Source organism: Euleptes europaea, chromosome 2, assembly GCF_029931775.1.
Source record: "Euleptes europaea isolate rEulEur1 chromosome 2, rEulEur1.hap1, whole genome shotgun sequence".
Lineage (NCBI taxonomy): Eukaryota > Metazoa > Chordata > Lepidosauria > Squamata > Sphaerodactylidae > Euleptes > Euleptes europaea.
Window position 1 is genome coordinate 64,304,810 of NC_079313.1, and position 23,552 is coordinate 64,328,361.

General features: G+C 40.3%; 1 protein-coding gene across 1 annotated transcript in view; it reads right to left on the reverse strand.

Annotated features, from left to right (window-relative positions):
• PGM1 (phosphoglucomutase 1) overlaps positions 1-23,552 on the reverse strand; it is a 34,976-nt gene that overhangs the window by 8,132 nt on the left and 3,292 nt on the right. Inside the window, exons 2-7 of the mRNA XM_056845614.1 lie at positions 9,121-9,283; positions 7,058-7,204; positions 5,558-5,683; positions 4,920-5,110; positions 2,507-2,661; positions 1,893-2,008 (exon numbers count right to left, since the gene is read on the reverse strand). Coding sequence (XP_056701592.1) covers positions 1,893-2,008; positions 2,507-2,661; positions 4,920-5,110; positions 5,558-5,683; positions 7,058-7,204; positions 9,121-9,283 — 898 coding nt within the window. The remainder of the gene's footprint in view (positions 1-1,892; positions 2,009-2,506; positions 2,662-4,919; positions 5,111-5,557; positions 5,684-7,057; positions 7,205-9,120; positions 9,284-23,552) is intronic.

Genomic DNA, 23,552 nt, shown 5'->3' on the forward strand with positions numbered 1-23,552 from the left:
AACCCCTAAGGGTGAAACTAAGTTTGAAGAGTTTAGTTGCGTGCAATTAACATGTCTTGCATACGCTGATGACAAACCTAGTAAACACTAAAGCACAAATGACAAAACATTTATTATATAGCTAAAATGGTCAACAATAGGAAGAGAGTTTAATCCAGACTTGAATAAAACAGTCACCATCAGTTACATAGCAGAAGATACTTTTACCTTCAACAAAACTGAAGTCATTTTTTAATTGTGGGGAAAAAAAGGAAAGATTGCTTTAACGTATGCTGTCCCCTGCTTTATGGATTTTGTTGTTTGCACATCTGACATCGTGATGTCCTGCAAGAAGAGGCCTAATGTCTTTTGTAGGTAGCCTTCTGGTTGTGAACTTAAAGCACTTACCGTAGTGGCCATGAAACTAGAAGAAAGACACTTTTAAAGTAATGTTTTACAGTGCAAAGTTATTCCACTGTAAACAAATTACTAGAAATTGATTTAGACTGGAGTAAATCTGCATAGGATTCCACTGCAAGTTATGAATGTCCAGGCTAGAGTTAGGGAATATGTTGATAGCCCCATTCTCCAGCCCTATGAATGCACAATACTGACTTGTCTACATTTGGATGTATATAGTTTGGCTGTCACCTTTCTGCTTCTTAATCCTAATTCTTCAGCAATAAACAGCATATAAATGGTTTTACATGGAGTTAATCCATGGCACAGGACCAGATCTTTAGAGAACATAAGACTCAACTCATCGCAGCTCTTCCCATATATCATCTCTGCCTTGCCAGATTTACAGCCGACTCTTCTGCAGCTCCGAACTAAATTCCACTGATGTCTCCTTCAGTTTAGTTGCTCAGTGTTTTTCGAATAGGGAACTTTGAATTCTGATGATAGACATTATTTTATAGCATAAATCCCACCATCATGAAATCTTATGCATCACACTATACTTTGGTCTATTATCATCAGACTAAGAGCTTTAAGAAAGCAAGTGAAGTGAACTCAAAGCAGTCCACTGCAGCGTCTATATGTGGAGGGATCCTCCTAAGGGCGGAACAGAGCTCTGTTTCTCTTCCCGTTCATGTGATGTTCACAGAGGCAGAGCTGGAGGGCCCTTAAAACACAAAAAAAGATTACTAAAGGTCTGTGTTAGGATAATACACTTTTTTTGTAATGACACCGGCCTCTTAAGTTTGACAGCTCAGGGGTTCAGCATGCCTTGATCAGGCCATCTGCAAGCGCTATGCCAGATCATTACAAGGAAGATCCAAACTTGTGCTCCTTGACTGAACAGAAGTGGAATGGCTGGATGGGAATAGCCTGACCATGAAAGGAGAGAAGGGGAAATATTATGCCTTGTTATTCCCTGCATGGCTACCTTGGCATGAGGGAGCTTCATGCTCACTAGAGGAGGAGGAGCAGAAGGAGAAGATAAATTCAGGAAGAATCAAACCGGCTTACAATCACCTTCCCTCCCCCTCCCCACAACAGATACCCTGTGAGGTAGGTGGGGCTGAGAGTGTGACTAGCCCAAGGTCATCCAGCTGGCTTCATGCGTAGGAGTGGTGAAACAGATCCGGTTCACCAGATTAGCATCCACCACCACTCATATGGAGGAGTGGGGAATCAAACCCGGTTCTCCAGGTAAGAGTCCACCTCTCCAACCACCGTTCTTAACCACTACACCATGCTGGCTTTCTTACAGTATAATTCCCATGTTATTAGTCCATGGCCATAAGCCAACAGGCTATACTCTGAATCCGGTATAGCTTTAATCAAAAGAACATCTTCCTATACTGCTCAGTAGGTTTCGTAATCTTGATAATACTTTCTGTTACAAAGAAAGAGCTGTGCAGTAAAGACAAATAGTGCATCACTACATATTAATGAGGTTCACTTACCAGTACCAAAACTCTCCTCTCCACACAGAGATAATTTGTTTGCGTCCATCAGATTTCCAAAGAACTTCCAACCTGTTGGAGTTTCATACAAAGCAATCTTTGTAGCTTTGGCCACCCTACAAAAAGAAGAAAAGAAAAGAAAGCCTCCTCAGTATTTGTTACCTTGGTTCAGAGTTAACAACTGCAGAATATAGTAACTTTGTTATCAGGCATCCTACTTAACAAATACATTGCCTTTCAGAATACATCCTTTTATAAGTTCATTTGCCTTACTCTAGCATCAATTTGGAAGGGATGAGTTAAAAATAATCAAGTTGCAATAGATTATGAATAGGACCAGGGCCAAAGGAGCATGCAATTAGATGCATTTGTCAAACAGAGCCTCCTTAGGCTAAACACATGGCAAACCCCTTCTGAAATGGATAGGAGTGTGAAATACAGTTTGTAATGTGGCAAAGTCTGCTGTTAAAAGTAGCAGCATCAGAGGGTCACTGGGTATAGCCAAGTCCCTGGATATCTACAGTAGCTCACTGGATCCTAGCCCGTATTGTTGGGGATGCTCAGAGAATATTCAATAGCCACAAAACATAGCAATTCCTCATTTTAAATCTCACCTGTCAATTGCTCCACTAGTAGGCATACTTCGGGCAAACCCCCGGACTCCTGTTTGTTGAAAGTAAGGAATATTGAAAATATTTGCAGCAATGGCAGCCACAGAGTCTGAAGGATTCACAAAGAATCCATGTTTTCCAAGTATCATGTTGCGATCCTAACAAAGATGGCAAAAAAAAAAAAATCACTGTTTTTTCAGTTGTTGACACAAATGGCCAGAATAAAAGTAATTGTTTATTCCACAACTCTAGAAAAAAAGACCCAGTTTTAAGAACAGACTGATTTTTTAAATCAATTCTTATTTATCATATTCATTAACAATATTAACAATATTTGAAGGTTCTGCCAATAATATCTATTTAAAAATAGAAAGCATATTTGAAATTCTTTATAAAAACAGTAGTTAATTTTTTTACAATAATAAAAAAGAGTCAAGCAATTTTCCTTTTTACATATTAATAGAAGACAGAAGGAGAAAAGCAAGCACCTCCCCTGCCATCTAAGAAAAGTGGTTCTTAGGAACAATCACAAAAAATTAAAAACCACACACACTCAATCGTACGACGACTGTATATGCAGGCCGCAACCCCCCCCCCCAAGTTTTCAAGTATTTAAAACCAAGATCACTGTAAAAGTGAACCTAAAGCAACTCATAAGACTTAATCAGCAACATAGCCAGCAAAAGCCTCCTGGAAAAGATTTAAGCTAACATGGAAGAAAACTAAGAGATGGGGAGGCAGACTTTCCTTGGGACGGAATTCTATAATCAGGGTGTCACTATTGAGAATGTCCTCTCTAATAGCTTCAGATAGCAGGGTCACACTAAGGATTACTAGTGAATGTGATTACCTTATTTCCCAAGCATGTCTGTACAGAAGGTAATCCTTGAGATACTGTGGTCCCAAACTATCTAGAGTTTTAAAAATAACAAGCAGCACTTTGAATTGGAAGCTAATTTGTAACTAGTGTTTTTTAGCCGTCAAGACACAGCTGACTTATGGCGACCGTGTAGGGTTTTCAAGGCAAGAGACATTCAGAGGTGGTTTACCATTGTATGCCTCTGCATCACAACCCTGGTATTACTTGGAGGTCTCCAATCCAAATACTAGCCAGGGTCAGGGCGGAGAGCGTGTGACCCAGCAAGCTTCCATGGTGCAAGTGGGGATTTGGACCTGGGTTTCCCAGGTCCTAGTCCAACACTTTAACCACTACATCACACTGGCTCTCTGGAACCACTACACCACGCTGGCTCTCCAAACAAAATACAAGTAATATGTTCCTGACTGTTTGCCTCCATCAACAGTTTGGCAGCTGTATTTTGGACCAGCTATAGTTTCTGAACTATTTTTAAACACATATTCCTGTAGAGCAGGTAACAGTATATTAGTCTGGATGTCACTAGGGCATGGGTAACCTTCTTCTGTCAAAGAAGGGGTACAGCTGTAAAATTAAAGAGATATCTTTGACCAGGGCTAGTTTAAAGGCGCTCTTGCTCATAGCCACTCCCTGAGCATTTAAGAGCAGCATTAGATCCAGGAGAATCAACAAGCCTCAAACCTGGGCTTTCAAGATGAGTGCAGCTCTATCCAGTGAACTCCAGGGTAATCAGTTTTCTGACCAAGAGGGCCTCAATCTAATATAGATTAACTTTCAGGTTGTTTGCCCCCATCAAGTCAGATCCAAACACGAGCATTTCTACTGCTTCCCCAGAATTAAATGGAAAGAGATGGAGCTCTTCTATAACTTTTATTTTGTTTCACTAGGAGCTTTGGAATTCTCACTTCTTCTTTTTTTAAGGTATCTTTCTACATCTCCTGTTTGTGAGGAGAAACTTGGTATCCTAAAGCAATACGGTTTGGAAATCTGACTCTTCAATTAATGGAACCTTCAGCAAATGGTGGAAAACTTGCAACAACTTTCAACATATTGTCAAAGGCTTTCACGGTCAGAGTTAATTGGTTCTTGTAGGTTATCCGGGCTGTGTAACCGTGGTCTTGGTATTTTCTTTCCTGACGTTTCGCCAGCAGCTGTGGCAGGCATCTTCAGAGGAGTAACACTGAGGGACACTGAGAGACACTGTCCTTCAGTGTTACTCCTCTGAAGATGCCTGCCACAGCTGCTGGCGAAACGTCAGCCTGGTTAACCTACAAGAACCAACTTTCAACATATTGGTCACTATTCTTTCCAGTTAGACTCATCAAACACACAAACTGTGATACTGTAACATATGATAGTTTTCTAAAGCAGTATACAGTTTGATCATCATTCTGGAATACAAAGACAAATTCAACCCAGATTTAAGTGTGTGTTTTGTTTGTTTGTACCAAGGACAGGTCAAATCACACTGCTTATGACACCTTTCAAGTTCAATGTGCTCTTTTACAGGAAAGCCATGAAAAGCATATCTTCACATACCCCATCTCCATCAAAGGCAGCTCCAAAATCATAATCTCCAGTCTTCATGCTCTGGACCAAGTCAGCAGCATACGTTAAGTTTGGATCTGGATGGTGGCCACCGAAGTCCTCAAGAGGCGTGCAATTCACAGCAGAATTTGCAGGTGCTCCAAGTTCTTCACAGAGGATCTTTTTTACATAAGGACCAACAACTGATTAATTAACAGATACGAGAGAGAGAGAGAGAGAGAGAGAGAGAGAGAGAGAGAGAGAGAGAGAGAGAGAGAGAGAGAGAGAGAGAGAGAAACCGTTAACACAAATTAATCACATTCTTGGAAGATTCTGCTCAAAACATTTTTGTTATTAGGAACACTTGTGGTTATTTATATTAATATAATATATTTTAAAGTATTTTTAGGCATCCAATTAAAAAGGTATTGATGTGTTTCACGATGTATTTCACATGAGTATTAAGGGAGAATTAATTAGTGATGGGAATACAAGTGGTTTGTAAAAGAAGACATACTGCTACAACTTTCAGGCTTTGCCAATGGTGACAAACAAACAAGGTATGCAATATCTTTGAAGAGATGCAAGATTCGGGGAGTATACAAGAAGTTTAACTTCATCAGTGAAACTGTGCCTGTTTTCTTTCATACCTCCATGCATAGCATCTAGGCGAATCTTTAGATGGTTTTGACCCGAGAGTAGTTCTTTTAGTGCACTAAAATCAAAAATATTCCTCAACATATTGGCATAAGCTTCTACTGAGTCCACAATTTCAACTGAAAAATAAAAATAAAACACATGCTGATAGACAATCTAATTTTTAAAGATGCTATTATTCAACACAAGCAGGTAATTCCAACAAAATCTTGACTGTATTTGACAACACCAGGAGGAAAAATAAAAACATTAAGAAACTTTAACATTTTGTAAAGCACAGATTTATATATTGGTATATACATCTATTTTCTTTTGGCTAAAATAATGTACAGAGATAGGCAGCTTTAAGGAGCAATCATCACCCATCCTCCGTATCTTTAGGCTTGTTAGTATCAATTATTATCTTAATAGAACCTAAGGTTCCCAAATGCATAACCAGGTGCTCTGTGGACCTGCCTCCTCCTTTTGTCATCCAGCATGAAATGGCAATACTTTCCCATTTCTGAACTTTAAAAGGTGGGATGTTGGCATTTAACACAGCAAATCCAGGAGGCCATGAATACCAGGTCACATTTCAGTAGGGCAATTTGAACTGAATGCTGAACAGAGCTACCGAGTTGATGTCAATGGGTTTGTGTACAAAGTGCTGCCAAGTTGCAGCCAAATTACAGGGACGCCAGCGAGGGGCTTTCAAGGCAAGTGAGAAGCATAGGTGGTTTGCCATGGTCTTTCTCTGCAGAGCCTTCCTTGGTGGTCTCCCTTCCATGTATTGACCCTGCTTAGCTTCTGAGATTGGGCTATACCAGTGGTTCCCAAAGTGGGCAGTACCACCCCCTGTGGGGGGATTACCTAGGGGGGCACTAAGAGGCAAGGGAGCAGCAGGGAGCACTAGAGGTGGGCCCCCTCAACTGTGTTGTTCCCTCATTTACAATAGATCAAGATATGGCACCATGCTGGCAAATTTGGTGGAAACGATCAGAATTTTTTTCCAGACTTTGAAGAGCTGGATCAAGTTCATCAGTTTTGTTGAATAAATTTCAACTAAAAAGTTTTAATTTGATTTTGAATAGATGTGCACTTAATTGTAACTGTTTTGAAATTTTATTGTTATTATCTTTAGTGAGTCATGCAAACCCCTATTTTGAATAATGCTTTTTATACAATAGGGGGTGCTGCGGTTGTGTTTGGGGAACCAAGGGGACGGTGGCCCGAAAAGTACGGGAACCACTGGGCTATACCATGCCGCCTTCCCTTCAGTCAATGGGTTTAGGAGGGTGTTAACTCTGTTTGGGATTGCACTGTTAATTTCTTCTAATTAGAACATAAGATTGTACAGTAAAAAATATCCCTCAAATTTCTAAAGCTGCTATTTTCATTCTATGCCCCCTAGCTCAGAGGAAGATGAAAGTGCCCTTATTTAGTTTTCAAGGATGAATTACTACAACAATATTGTGGCTACTACAAAAGACAGAGGGAAGGTAGATTTTACTTGCCTGTGAATGGTTTAAACTTGTTCTCCAAGTCAAATTGCTGCTTTCCAAGAGTACTGAGGTCTACCTGTAGATCTGGACATATAGCGTACTCTTCAATAGTTTTGCTAATCTGGAAAATTTTATCAGTAATCCCTTCAGGAGCGGGCCCTAGCAATAAAAAAAATATTTTAATTGACACATAATTAAAGCGATCTTCTGTTTTAAAAGGAAAGGATAATATACCTCCAAAGAGAATTTTAGAAAGAAGACAACATTAATTGAGTACAAAGTTTTAAAAGTACAAGTAAAAACAACAAGAAAGTTTTACAAGGACAAGTAAAAAAACCACTCCTGATAAAAACTGCACTAAAACCAAGCTACTAAAACTATACCCTGGTCCAAAATGAAGCAGGTATGGATGTACACATGGAATTTCAATATAAGGATGCAATTCACTTCAGCCATCATCTGTGTGATACAAGGAACTCCTTGCACACATCAGCGTTCCAGTTTACGCACAGAGAGGTACCTTCACCGGGGAAACACATATTACTGCTCCGTGAGGCAACACGGAGCCTTTTGAGTCATGATGTCCTTCTCTCCATCTGTACAGAATTTTAACTGCTAGGTGAAGACTTATCCTGCTTGGCCTTGACTGCTTTATTGTTGCTATTTGTGGGTTTTTTTCCCCCTTCACATGACAGAGAAGGGAAGCCTTTGATTTTTATTTATGTATTTGTTTGTTGACCCAGATAAATTCCTGGCCAAAAAAAAAAGAAAAGAAAATAATGGATACAGTACTATCAGTCTCTTTGTTGCCTAGGTGGTTTCACAGGTTGCATCTCCAGCCTTTATCATCTGGCAGGACATCACAGGGCCCAGCTACTGAAGCCACCAGCAGCTAGAAGGTGGGACTGAGAATGGAGGACTGATATCTGGGATGTTCTTCTCATTGGCATCCCTATCAACTAACTTTCTCAGTGTCCTGCTAGGTCTGAACAAATGTTGCAGTTATTTGATGAAGCTTCTTTCACTGTATAAACAACAGCATTAAACAACAACATGGTACTGTGCACCTCAGCAAATTCTTTCAAACAATTATCTGAACTGTAAGTTATCTGGAGAGCCACTCTGGCTGAAAATTGGGGTGAATACATCAAATAAATAATTATCATCTTAGAAGCATCCATTGTAAATTAAGGAGAAAGTAATGCCTAGAAGGGAAGACACTCTGATGTTTCCAAATGGCAGAATGATATAAGGAACTAAATAAATATATTTGAGCTAAAATCATTTTGTGTGAGGATTTTATTTATCTATTTATTTGTTTTTCGGATTTTTCATTAAAACCATAAAATATTGTTTCTAAAATTATTAACACAAGGCGCCATATAATATGGTGCCCACTATAGCAAGGCTGCCAACACCAAGGTAATATCTCCAATCCGGTTCGGCACCCCACCCCCCATAATTCAGTAGTCAATAATAGTTGTAAATAAGGGGGGCAGGGAGTAGGGAGGCCAGTACTGATATTACCTGCGGCTGTCCTTAATAATAGGCCCGGTGGAAAAGCTCTGTCTTACAGGCCCTGCAGAACTCTTTCAGGTCCCACAGGGCATTCTGCCAGGCCAGAGCCAGGGCCAAAAAAGCCCTGGCTCTCGTTGAGGACAGCTGTGCACTCTTAGGACCGGGGGCCACCAACAGATTTTGATCAGCAGAGCACAGTGCTCTTTGGGGGTGTATGGAGAGGCGGTCCCGAAGATACTATGGTCTGTAGGTAGGCAATCCATTACTGAGAAACAATTTTAATTTATATTAATAGGTCTACAGAAAGAGTTAGCATGTCAATTTTATTATTCTTATGTCATTCCTTCTTTGCAGCCCCCTCCACTTTCTATCCTCAACTTCCTTTCCACCTCCAGCAGCCAATCATAAAGATGTACAAGTGTCAGTCTCGCTAAACATCCATCAGGCTGTAATAAACTGGAACAGCATATGAAGAACTGATGAGCACTTCCAAATAGCCAAGAGACAAAATAATCACGGGTGTGAGAAGGGATTGTGGGAGGAGGGGAATTGCTCACCTCCATTTGAAGTATTGAATTTAATGCCAAAATCTCCATTGGGTCCACCAGGGTTGTGACTTGCTGTCAAAATTATGCCACCAATAGCTTTGATTTTTCTAATAATGCAGGATACAGCAGGGGTAGATAGAATTCCATTCTGTCCAATTACTAAGCGGCCAATCTAGAATAAGGATTAAAGAGAAAAAAAGCCACAATAGTATTTTATAGACAAGCCAGTACAAAAATATTTTAAAAGTTAATCTAAAGATATAAATATAAATCCTTATCTAGTACAGAATAACTAACAGTGCCATCCTAAACAATGTCATACCCTTCTAAACTCACTTATGCCACTGAAAGTTATTTAAGATTTACTATGCATCTCTATTGTATTTTGTATAAAGCCAAATATAATCCTTATATAAAATCACATATGTTTGTTGTATCTTGGATATTCCTGACTTGTTACCAGAGTAAGTAAGGTGGAACAGTTTACACTGTACTACTTTTCTGTAAATGTTCTTGGAAAAAACCCTCAGCAGGGCATGTGTTCTGAACCTATTATTCATAGGTTGAAATCATGAAGATTCTAATAATTGTCCATAGTTATACTGTCTTGTAAACTAAACCAACATATTAGCAGTAAAATTCATGCTTTTTGACTCTCATTCATTGATGCAGCCTGATCATACACTGCTTATTCTTAAAGCAATTACCTCCGACTCAAATACTTTTATCTGTTCTCCCAATTCCAATGGGGGGAAAAGTTTCCAAAATCTTCCATTTTTTGTTTACTAATAAGAAAGTGAACGACATGAATGCAAAGTATTATTAAGTGCTCAAAGTGGCTCAAATACATTTGTCTAAATTAATTTCTGTCAGAAGTGGTTGGTTGGGTTTTTTTATATGTCGACTTTCACTACCACTTAAGGAAGAATCAAACCGGCTTACAATCACCTTCCCTTCCCCTCCCCACAACAGACACCCTGTGAGGTAGGTGGTGCTAAGAGAGCTCTTAACAAACTGTGACTAGCCCAAAGTCACCCAGCTGGTTTCATGTGTAGGAGTGGGCAAACCAACCTGGTTCACCAGATTAGCGTCCACTACTCATGTGAAAGAGTGGGGAATCAAACCTACACTGGTTCTCCAGATTAGAGTCCAGATTAGAAGTGCCTGCATCCTCATAGAATCTTGATCCAACTCAACCCCTTACTCAATTTCTTTCCCTTTTCAAAGGCAAAAAAGGGGCAAAAAAGGGGAAGGGCTGAGATCCATCTGAGTTCTTCACGATGGAATTGTGACATGGGCTCCCAAGAAAAAGCCAAGCAGACCAGAACTTCAGAGTAAGAAATTGTGAACCAGAGTGTATGTTTATTAAAACCAATCACCACAGCTTTAAGTCACTGCATTAATAGTGGAACAAAAGTTATCTAATGGTTTTAAGGGGTATCAATTACATGCTTACTGCTTTTGCTCCTGCTAGTGAAGACATACAGGTGAGGGTAATTTTTTTACATGAGAATGATGCAAGGGAAAACTGGTCAAAAAGCCCCTCTTCACCAGTGGTCTTCCCAGGGGCTGCATTTTGTTTAAAAAAGTGTCCTAGAAAAGAATAATGCTTTGACAAAGAAATTCAGAACTATGAGATGGTCTACTTTAAGGATTGCCTTTCTAGTGATTCTGGTTCTCAATCATATGGCTATAACTGCCCAATCAAGAGGAACTAGAGATCCAACCCATTGCATTGTAGCTACCCAATTGTGGCCAATCTTCTGGATTATGCCTGCACTTGAAAGGCTGCTCTAATGACATAACTTGAAGCACCATACACAAACTTCTAGTTATGTCTCTACACTGCTTCAAGGATGAATGCTCCTAAATAACTCACATTTTCTCAGCACTCAAATATTCTCAACAATGATTCTCAGCAGATGATTTTCAGAATCTGGTTTAAATCTGATTAGGCTCACTTTCCACCAGTTTTGGACTTAAGATAAATTACTTATTTCAATACTTCCTATTAGAGTTATGTGCCACTCTTCTGGTGCCAGTGAGACAGTTATGTGAACTAAGACTCGGCTAAATATATTCAGGAGTGCTAGGTAAGGGACAGTGTATACTGATAGCTTGTTAGGATTCTGTTGGCATAAAATGGGAGAAGGCAGTAAGACAAAACGGAAGTAGGTGTACGTTACAACTACTCAAGGCACTTTGGATGTTCATATTTCAATCCCATTTCCTCCAGATATCCAAATAGCTGAATGGTAAAGGAAATTTCTTAGCAGAACACAACCATGTAAATTATAGATTGTTCATTGTAAGGCTAAGAAATTGATGTATGTGAAAATAAGCAGGCTCTTAAATAGCAGAGATCAGATTCCCGAATCAAGTTAGCTGCTGACTACAGTCCCATCCTCTTCTTTAGAATATCTATCCAACAGGAAGGGAACCGGAATTACACATCAGCATTCTAAATGTGTCTTCAACAGCCATTTAACTGTACCAAAATAATGACTCTAATTATAGATATCACTATCTAAGTAGTCCAAATGCGGTCACTACTATTCATTTCCGTTAGTTAAATTAAATCACCATGTTTAAAAAAAACAGAGTATAGATTACTTAACTCAAACCACTTACAGTATAGTTCTGTTGAATTAGTGGGAAACAAACCATCATTAAGTGGTACATGAATCACCTCCCAAGTATGTGTGGTCTTATTTGGAAATCCATTTGGATGCAGCATTCCTGAAGAGGTAACTGTACCTCCTCTATCACATATTGGTACACCTGCTGTTCACAAGATGTGGTGTATGTGTCTTTCAATTTGTATTTAAAAGTGTCCCTGCAAGCATATCTTGCATTCTGCAGCTACTGAGATAATCAAACACCATTAGTAAATCCATTGGTGTTGAAAAATGTATTACAGGAAGTACAAACAGTTAATAAAATTACACTTCAGTAAAAATTTATTGGTACTGCATTCATTACGTATGCAATACAATCAATAAAAGTAATCTTTTTTAAAAAATTCCATTTACCTAATTTTTTTCAAGGGTTGAAGTCTAGACACTGTTTGGGTGACAAAGATCTTGATATTCAGTTGTTTGTTCTACTGTACTCTAACTTCAAGGGAGACAGAAAAATAGCCCTCTTAAAAATTAAATACAATTAAGCTTTTCAGCGGGAGGTCAAAGCATGAAAACAGAGTGTGTGCTTATGTGTATGGAAGAACAGATAATTGGACTTAGTCTGTTGTAGCCAGACTTGGAAAATGAGTCTGAAAGCATTAAAAACCACTTGATTGCAGGCGCTATTTCACTTTTGCTCACATCAACTTGGCACAAGAAGCAGAACTCTACAGTCCAACATAGTGGGGTAACCACAATCTAAAGTGTTATTGCCACAACCCAATACTAAATTCTTGAAAGGTTAGTCTGCTGCAGAAGGAACCAGTGGCACCATTAACAAATTTAACATGGCAGAAATGTTTTGTGCGGCAGCATCAGACCCAAGTGGACAGGTCCATATACACACTCCAAGAATAGACAGAAAAATAAAACATTTGTAAATCCGTACAGTGAGGCCAAAAGTCAAGCAATGCAAATCATATCTGTATGTGTGACACACAGCAAAAAAAAAAATTATGTAAACCAGACAAATTAACAAATCTCATCAGCATTGGTAGGAACCTCTCCTGACTGCAGGCCATGAAGTCATGGCACCATCAACAGTTTATGTCAATAATTTAAAGCAGGTTAATAACTTTATTTCATGACCTAGCCATTACCTGGACCAACTGAGACCAAATTCCATAGCATCAAAATGTGATTAATGAATTCCAACTTGGAAACGTCATACTGGAGCTCCCTTTGGAAAAAGTTTTGACTACAGTATTCCAGTTTCAAAATCTGCAGAATGACCTGAAAGACTGAAATGCGCCCCCCCCCCGGCTTCTATGTGCTATTTTTTGATACCGAATGTGTATCCATTTATTCTCTTGGATGCAGACAATGGAGAATTGTCCACTCTAGCAAAATGATTTTAATGAGTTCAGATCTGTTTATGTCTGTGCCAGTTTTCCAAGAGCTTTCTTTAAAAATGTTTTTATTTAGCAATCTCAACATACAATAAACACCAGCATTACAGCACACACACAGCCAGGGAAAGGGCACAGAAGAATCACATATTTACCCCCTTTAACATTTTGTACTTGAGGTAGAGAAAAATGCAGTGTGGGCCTGCTGTAGTTATTCATCTGCTGACCCTGGCACAGCCAGTATGGTGTAATAATTACACTTAGGATAATGTGGAAAATTTCCCTTGCTGTCTTCCAGCTCAAGGGTGAGTGGGAGAGCTTTCATATTATGCTACACTTTGGAAAAGGAGTTTCTTGTTCCAAAATCTGGCAAAATATGATGAGACTCCATCTCTTTTCCCAAGCTGGGCAGAGAGGAAGGGCTCACAAGGCCTGTACAACAGATGAGATCAGCTCCAAAACTTTCTGAATGTTACCCCTCCCTCCCTCTCCAGAGCCAGAGGAGCAGGGAAAGTATTATATATTGTGTTTTCTAACAACCATCGCCCTGGCAAGTAGATATGTGGATTGTATCCTATTAATTTTGTTACTGCTCTAAATTACAGAATTTTCTTCATTTGCTTTGCTCACAGATCAACAGCTTCTGCTCAGTATTGAAACACCAACAGAAACTGACAAGATGATTTGGAGCATTTTCACATGGGAAATGCAAAACCCCCATTGGCTACATTGCATATTCACTTACTCTTCTGCATTAACAGTGTTTCTGTGTAGCACAACAACATGCAAGAGGCTTAAAAGCACTGCTATCATCACATACGAAGATGTCCTTTGTCTTTACAAAGCAAACAAACTTTGCTGTAGAGAACGACAATTATTCTCAACATATGAAACTTAATCAGAACCAAATTTGACCATGTAAAAGACCATGTCAGTGTTATTGTTAATCTACTCAACATCATGGTCTTCCAGTATTGTAGTAATTATCCTGACACCGCTATTTATCCATCGAGAAAATGAAAACATGTTTTATCCATTCACCTACTGAGTGGCTCTGATGGATAATAAAACAGTTTTGGCTGATCTAAGTAAAGAAAAAACATAAATTCAACCTCCTGAGCAATCACATACTTACTATCTCCACCATGGTATTTGGACACATTGAATCTAATTTCAGAATTCACACAACAACCATTATCTGCTGCTAGACTACATAGGAAAATGCAACTAGCATTATTTCTACACATGCAAGTATTTCCAACTAACCACCACGTATCTTTTCAATATTAGACCACACAATAGCATAAAGTGTTTTCAGTATTAATGAGGTAACTTTTAATGAAGTCTCTTTCCTATGAGCCTTGTCTTCTCACTGCATCCTAGTTTTAAAAAGTGAATTACAAATGTTCTAGCTCTTTTGACATGTGGAGAATGAGCACATCTGTTGAGATCATTCACGATATTAGCGATGTGATCATACCCACCCCGTTGGCAGCGGCCATCTGAACTATTACTTTTATTGCATGCTTATTAAAATATCTCCCATCTCCTCCAACTACCATGGTAGATCCTTGTCGATCTCTTAGGTCTATGGAAAAAAATATGCTCTGGATAAAATTTTGCATGTAGTTTAGCTTGGTCTCAAAAATGTAAGTCTTCTTCCGTAATCCACTAGTTCCTGGTTTCTGGTCATAATAAGGTGCTGTTGGCAAAGTCATTATAGGCAGCGGGCTGTCTTCCATGTTCCTTTTTTATACATTAAAAATAAAACATTACAATAATAGTGAAAATATATTTTTAAATCACTCTTCACACTGGCAAGCGCTGATCTACTGGTTAGAGGTTCAGTTAAGTAGCTCTGTACCCTAAAATAGCTCCTTGAACCTTTAGCTGAATGTGGTTTCTGTAACTGAAGAAGTTTTCTTGCACTTGCTCCGAAAGATCACTGTCAGAAAGAATACATACAATTCCACACTGCGATCCCCCAGGAAAATGGGTGTTCACATGAGGTCCTGAAAGCCTTTTATCACAGCAGCAGCAGGGTCAGGCAACTCCTGTGTGACCACAAACGAGATTTGACAGGAGTGAGCTCGATTCTGTATTTGAGTGTAGAGAAAGGCGTTTATTCGGTCAGCTTCTCAGTCATAAGCATTGATTTGTTGGCAGGCTATACTCTCCAAACCAATACGAAGCTGGAGTTGTTTCAGCTGGGTAAGCAGGTTTATAAATGACTTCCTGCTATCCAGCTGTGGCTCCCACTTTTAACAGTCCTCACCAAGTGATGAATACTAAGAAGGTAAGTCTCCTAGAAGCATGGTACTAGAATACTGAAGTTATTTCGTGCAGTCTAGCAAGTTAAAGGTCACTTTTTAAATGGAAGTCAGGACTTCTCAATTACCTACATTTTCCTGATTCCACTGTTATTTTTATCAGTGCCACAAGTGGCATAATGTCTACTGTAATGGAGGTACTGTAACGGAAGAGCCGCCTGGCAACCTTTGCTCTAATTTCCTACCTCCCCGGGATAAGCATAATGTAACCTTTATGATTTTAAGCAGCTCATTCCAGATTCACCTACTTTTAATCAAAATAAAAATGCTGTGATAAGTTCTCAAATGCTTTTTGAATGTTTACAAAATATATTTTAACAGATTCTATAAAGGCTGAAATTCCATTCCCTTTGATATTTCATTTAGAGCAATTAAAAACACCTTTGTAGCGGTTAGCATGTCAGACTAGGATCTGGGAAACCATGTTTGAACCCCCCATGCTGCCATGGAAGCTCACTAGGTTACTTTGAGGCAGTGACACTCTCTCAGCCTAACCTACCCCACAAGGTTATTGTGAGTATAAAATGCAGGAGAAGAGAACAATGTAAGCCATTTTGCAACCGCTTTTTTGAAAAAGTAGGATATAAATGAAGCAGATTAAAAATAAATTAATTAACAGTACAGGTAATTGTATATGCCCAAAGGCCATTACAATCAATCACATAGAGCATAAATCATAAGTAACATCATTAAGAAACAAAACCCAAAGAGGCTTATCAAATAAAAGACTTCATACTTCAGAGTCAACTTTAGGTCTGTACTTTTGGGGCTGCCAAGGCAAAAAACAACAGTATGTATGACACAAGCAAGTCAGTATCAGAGAAGCAAAATAAATCAGCTTCTGATGAAACGTTTAAGCCCTTCAATAGCACTGCAAGAAATTTAGTTCTAGGCTTGGGGGCAAGACAGAATATAATGAGACCGATCCTCTGAAACCAGAGGTCTGCATATGCATAAAAGCAAAGCAAACTATTTGTAGGAGTAGTGACCAGCAAGCAGAGCTGTTGGCAAGGTCTGGAACCATACAAACGTAAAAGCTATTCTGATATTGTGAAGGGTACTGCTAGACAGATAGGAAGCTCTGACATGGTTCCTTTTAATCACTTTAAACCAGAGAGAAAATTTGGAGATGAACATTGATTGCCTATCTGTAGCAGCATCATACTTGAACACCCAGTCCCGAGTATTGCAATGGGGACACCCTGGGTATCGTCAGATATGCAGAAGCAGTGGAGAATACTGCTGTAGCAAGCTACCCAGGCACCATCTTTCTGCATCATCACAAAGCACTGCCTGCAGAGTAGACTGGTAGAATAATTCCTTTGCTACTTGAATGCAACACAATTTTTGAACACATTAATCTGGAAAGGCAGAACCAGTTTTGCACATTCTGTGCTGGGGTACAAGAAGCTCAGACAGTTTTGCACAGGCAGCTATGGCAATCCTGTTATCCTGCGCCTTAGGTTTGCACTATAATGTGCTGAATAGCTGTGACCTAGCTTTTTACCTCACTGTTGCTTGCCACTGGGTTGGACAAACCTGTGGCTCACAAGTCATACAGAACACTTAGGTGGCTGACAAGCAGCTTCTTATCCCTTTGCTATAGCAGGAGCTGGAGTCCAAGAAGCATTGATAGGAACAAGGGACCATTCCTTCAGTTGCCTGAGAATGGCCTTTTGAACCATGCTCTGACCACAGTGAGGTGAATTTTTAAAAATGATTTCCTTCATTTATACCTCACCTTTCTCCCCAGTAGGGAACCCAAAGTGACTTTCAGTGTTTTCCTCTCTTCCATTTTATCCTTAAAACAACTCTGTCAAGGTAGGTTAGGCTGAGAATGTGTGACTGGCCCAAGGCCACCCAGCAAGCTTCCATGACAGAGTGGGGAATAGAACCTGGGTCTCCCTGATCCTAAACCATCACACTAACCACCGCACCACACTGACTACAACAGAAGTTTAGGTTTACAAGACACCTTCATCCACAGTAATAATGATAAAATGTATTTGCAGCTATTATGCCAGGTAAAACAGAAACTAACCTTACAAGGAATAGATTTACAAACCAAGGCTAGCAAAATTAAGAATCATCTGATTGTACATTTTCACAATTAGATCGATGGGATACTCTAAGGCGACGTACCTTCAATGCAACCACACAGTATTGTGCAACCTGACCGGTAATTGGGGAATTATCTCCCAGCAGAAACCTTTTAGTCCATTCACCCTCTGCATCAGTGCCCATTTTTCCAATAAGAGGGCAGGCTGTATCATTCTCAGTAGATATGAATTATAACAGGACTTTAATCTTACTATTTTGCAACTGGCACAAGTATGCTGCCATTTGCAAAAAAGATTTTACCATCTGTATTCTCAGTATAAGAGCCCCGTGGCGCAGAGTGGTAAGCTGCAGTACTGCTCTGCTCACGACCTGAGTTCGATCCCGACGGAAGTCGGTTTCAGGTAGCCGTCTCAAGGTTGACTCGGCCTTCCATCCTTCCGAGGTTGGTAAAATGAGTACCCAGCTTGCTGGGGGTAAAAAAAAGTCTGCCTAGTAAACGTCGGGATGTGACATCACCCAATGGGTCAGGAATGACCTGGTGCTTGCACAGGGGACCTTTACCTTTATTCTCAGTATGGGTATGTGTAACTAGGACATAATATTAAAATATGAGGAAATAATTGTATTTTTGCGCTTAATTGATTACTCTAACCTCACCTTTGGAAAGATAGTTGATACAGCCTGTATAGCAGAAAATTGCCAGCAACAGAAGAAAATGTCCTTTTCAGAAAACCCTGACTTGAACACAGCCACTCTGCCATGTGGTTAAATTAACAGGAAAAGGCTTCCCTCTTGTGGTAAAAAACCCAAATGCATCTCAGGGAGAACTTATTCCTGACACACTGCAGGATCTTATTTCTGGTTATGCGGACTACATAAAACCTTGTACACAAGCCAGAATGCTGGGAAAACATGTTCCCCATATTATTTCCTATTAGTACTGAGACATTTAACAGTGTAAAATACTCTCTCTCAAAAAGCAGAAGTGTGCATGGGAGAACCAGTAACTAACTACAAGAAACCCTCTACATTGGACGAACAGGCCAGTCCCTGTGACAAAGAGTGAATGGGCATAAGTCTGACATCAGAAACCACAATATTCAGAAACCAGTGGGGGGACATTTTAACCTTCCAGGACATTCAGTTGCTGATTTAAGAGTAGCAGTTTTCTTACAAAGGGATTTCAAAGGGAGATTAGAAAGAGAGACTGCTGAATTACAACTAAAAATGAAGCTCGAGACTATGCATTCTCCGGGACTTAATAGAGATCTGAGATTCCTGTCTCATTACCAATGCTCATTTCTCCATGTCTACTACCCCTCTGCATATCACACCTAATCCAATCACGCCTGCTAATGTCATTTGCTTGCTTTTTACATTGCCATTGTGTGTCTAATTCACTCGTCTCTACTTAAGGATAGATGGACTCACATTCTAGCTGTATCTGAAGAAGTGATCTGTGGATCATGAAAGCTCATACCCTGCCAGAAATGTTGTTAGTCATTAAGGTGCTACTGTACTCCTACACTTTTCTACTACAAGAAACTACAAGAAAGTAGAAAACCCCAACTGCTGTTAGGAACCATTTGCTTTGCATAAATATTGTGGCAAATTTACTCCTGTGTCAGCTCCATTTATTCAGTTCTGCTATGAAGTAGCATTACTTTTGTTATGTCCTAGATGCATACAAAAGGATTATTATGATGTTAGGGTGGCTAACAAGGTTGAAGAACTGGCAACTAATTTTGGCTGGATTCCTCATAGCCTGAAAAAAAAACCAGAGGCAGCTCTCTCACTACAAATAGCATTTGTTTCCCATGTGAGTATGCACTGTGTCATGTTTGCACTTCCATTAATCTGGACATTTTTAAACATTCCCATGATCTTCAGTTCTCTTAGTTAATCTTGCAGTGTATTTCAGACTATTTTGAGGGGCATCCCAGATTAGCCGTTTCGAGTAAATGGGGGCGGGGGAGAGGAGTCTGCGCTGGGATGGGAAGTTAGCGTCCATGAGGGGGAGGTTGGCTCCGGTGGGAGAGGGAGGAGATGGAGGATGACAGTGGGCGGTGCAGGGGCATCACCACGAAACCGTGAAGAGGCATTCTTCACAGGGCTGCCTCGAGGTGGGCCCGGAGTGAAAGTTGTAGAATTGTGTTAAAAAGGCCCTGGGGAGGTGCGAGGCAAGTGGACGCCAGCTGCACAGTGACTGCCAAAGACAGGGTTGATCATGAAGAACTCCAAAAACAAAGCGAGAAAATTCAGCCTAGAATGTGTGGTAAAACTCCAAGCATAAATGGCCTTAGAGTTATGCATGACCTCATTCCCTAACATTTTGTGGTTGGCTCTGCCTATCGTGGCAGCCATTTTGTGGTTGTGCCAACCACCCTGTGTCAGAATTCTGAAGGTATGAGCAGTCACAAAAAGTTTGGGGACCCCTGATTTAAATGAATGCCATGTGACAAGGGAGCTACCATGAAGGGGGGGGGGAGAAAATTGGGTGAAACCAACCCTTCTTCTGACAGTTGTGAAAGTTTGCAGAAAAGAACAATTTCACCTTATTTCCTTTCCTCCGAAGCTGCCTGTGCTGTTTACTGTTTTGTCCATGAGGGTCCCCCAGACCCCAGTACTGCCTTTTGGGGAGTCATAGAGGGATGCTGGTGAAATGGAAAAAGAAGATCTGCCAAAGTACTCACAGTTCATCAGATCCAACCACTATGGACTCAATCTAGAGTTTTCAGATTTTAGGAGGGCGCCAATTTTGTGCTTGTCTGGAAAATTCCTAAGGCCAGTTCAAGACATTAAAAAGTAAAGAATCCCTGCAGTTGATTGAATATAGTAACATTAGAAGCAAATATTTTGTTAGTTTGAAGAGGCTAAAACTGCTTAGCCTTCAACAGTACATTATATGGGGAGCTTTTCTGTAAGAACAAACATACAGAAAATTGCCAGATCTTAAAGGATAGTTATTTTTCTAATTAACTAAAGTCAAACATATCACTTTCATATCCCTTTCATATTCAAAACGGTCTGGGACCAGCATATCTGTGGGACTGCCTCTCCCAATACACCCCCCAGAGAGCATTATGCTCAACTGATAAGAACTTGTTGGCAGTGCCTAGCCCTAGAACTATCCGTCTGTCCTTGACCAGGACCAGGGCTTTTTCAGCTCTGGCCCCAGCCTGATGGAACTCTCTGTTGAATAAGACCTGTGCCCTGTGGGACTTTGCCCAGTTCTGCAGGGCATGTAAGACAGAGATCTTCTGCCAGACATATGTTTGAGGACAGCAACGATTGTAGATCGACTGGCCTCCCTGCCCCCCCATCCTGCTTTTTCCTTGTTTCCCTTCCCCCTTTTCCCCTTTCTCGTCTGTTCCTTCTCCATCCCTGTTGCTATAGCCGTCTGGGCCTTGGGCAGGTGTGCCCCCTGGAGGTTATTGGCCCTGCTGACTACCATTATGGCCAATTTCCTCAGTGAAGATATGTTTATAGGAGCTACCGTAGTATTTAAGTTAGGGCGCCATCTACGGTATGCTAAATTGGGCTTAGTTTGAAAGTTTATATGATATGCTTTTATCACTGTGTACTTACATTATATGTTTTATACTGTTGTAAGCTGCCCTGAGCCTGGCAGTGCTGGGGAAGGGGGGTATAAACCCAATAAATAATAATAATAAATAATAATAATTAGGAGCAGAGTAAATTGTGACCCAAACTAAATAAGTACTGTAAGCCCAGTACTGTAGGTGTCCAATTGCTTTCTTTCATTCAAGATTCTTGGCACTGTTTGAATTCAAGGGAAGACATTGCTACTGCTGGAACTGTGCCATACTCCATAAAGATCCTCTGGGTATGCTTCCAAAATTTAGACAAACCAGCCTTTTTATTTAGCTGAAGCCAGTCCAATGATTGCCCATTTGTTCACTCTGTGCAGACAGATCTGTACACAAGCTTGTGTGAAGTATACTAATGTTTAAAATTAGTGACGCACCACTGATCCTTTAAAAAAAAAAGATTTTGAGAGAGGTTTCATCATTAAGTGGTTGTTGGTAACTACCAGGTATATTTTACTTTCTCTTCAGTTCACATGTGTGTTGTAAAGTGTTCAGTTCTTTGGAGATAGGAGCCATGTTTCCAAGTCTCACAAAAGCATTTATCATGATTCCTGTGATTACTCCACTGAGGTCAGGGTAATTTCCAACAGTTCCATGCTTGCCTTTTGTCCTTTTAATCTAAAGCATTAGCTAATCTTTATCAACATTATTAGGACTACTTCCAAAGTTACATGGTTGCATCCATGCCTTTTCTCCACATGTACCCATGTCATATCACCATACATTATTGAACATAAATTTGTTCCATTTATATTTGAGATGGGGGACGACAACTGGTCGATCTACTGCAGAGCCTTCTGTGGCTGTGCCAATCCAACCAAAAGCGGATCACCAAAAAAATGGAAGTGATGTCATCACAGAATATACATCACTATACTGACCACCGGGGAGGATACAGAAATCCTTTCTAGCATCACTGAGGCCAGTCTGGCTGCAGGAGCTCACTCCCTGACATTTTGGGGTTGGCTCTGCCTATTATGGCAGGACGGAAGCTGAGCAGTACACTGTAGACTGGTTGCAAAATCATGCAGCCCACCTTGGATTTGCAGATGACACCAAATTATTTAGGGTGGTTAAAACAAAACTGGACTGAACAGCTCCAAAGGAAACTCTTCAAACTGCAGGAATGGGCATTCAAATGGCAAATGAAATTCAATGTGAGCAAGTGTAAAGTGATGCATATTGGGGGAAAAATCCCAACTTCACATATGGGATCTGTGCTGGCAGCAACAGACCAAGAAAGGGATCTTTGGATGGTAGTGGATAGCTCGATGAAGATGTCAACCCAGTGTGCAGCTGCTTTGAAAAAGGCAAATTCCATGCTGGCCATAATTAGACAAGGAACAGAGAATAAAACTGCCGCTATCATACTGCCCTTGTACAAATCTATGGTGAGATTACACTTGGAATAGTGTACAGTTCTGGTCAACACACCTAAAAAAAGATATTGCAGAGCTTGAGAAGGTGCAGATAAGACCAACCAAAATGATCAGGGGACTAGAGCAACTGCCCTATGAGGAACGGTTAAAGTGCTTAGGGCTGTTTAACTTGAAAAGAAGGTGATTAAGAGGAGATATGATAGAGGTCTATAAAATTATGCATGGTATGGAGAGAGTGGACAGGGAGAAGCTTTTTCCCCCTCTCTCATAATACTAGAACGCGGGGTCATCTGCTGAAGCTGGATAGTGACAGATTCAAAACAGATAAAAGGAAGTTAAATTGTGGAACTCCCTGCCCCAGGATGTGGTGATGGCTACAAACTAGGAAGGCTTTAAGAGGGGAGCAGAGATGTTCATGGAGGAGAGGGCTATTCATAGCTACTAGTAAAAATGGATATTAGTCATGATGCATACCTATTCTCTCCAAGATCAGAGGAGCTGCGGAAGACAGGCGGGATAATGCTGCTGCAGTTGTCTTGTTTGTGGGCTTCCTAGAGGCACCTGGTTGGCCATTGTGTGAACATGCTGCTTGTCTTGATGGGCCTTGGTCTGATCCAGCATGGCTTTTCTTATGTTCCTTCCTCATGGCGAGGAGAGGCTAAAGGGGAGGAGTAGCACCAAGTCCCCAACTGGCCAACAGACTGATATAAAGGGTCCACTGGAAAAAGGAGTATGAACTGGGGTAAGAACCACCACATGACAGACCACATGATCCACAACAACCCTGCATGTCAGCCTGTGATGAGTAAACCCCTCCTAAAAGGTAAGGCTTAGGCATCATGCTAGGGGCTGGGACTGTATTCTTTGACAGTAGCAGAGTGAACACATGATAGGATCACACATTCATTACGATTTATGTTTTCCACTTTAACAAACTGTAAAAGTTAGTTACACATTATATAAAATATATCTACCATCAAGAATACACTCAGGAGTTTTTTGGCAAATAGTTGGATATATGTATCATCAA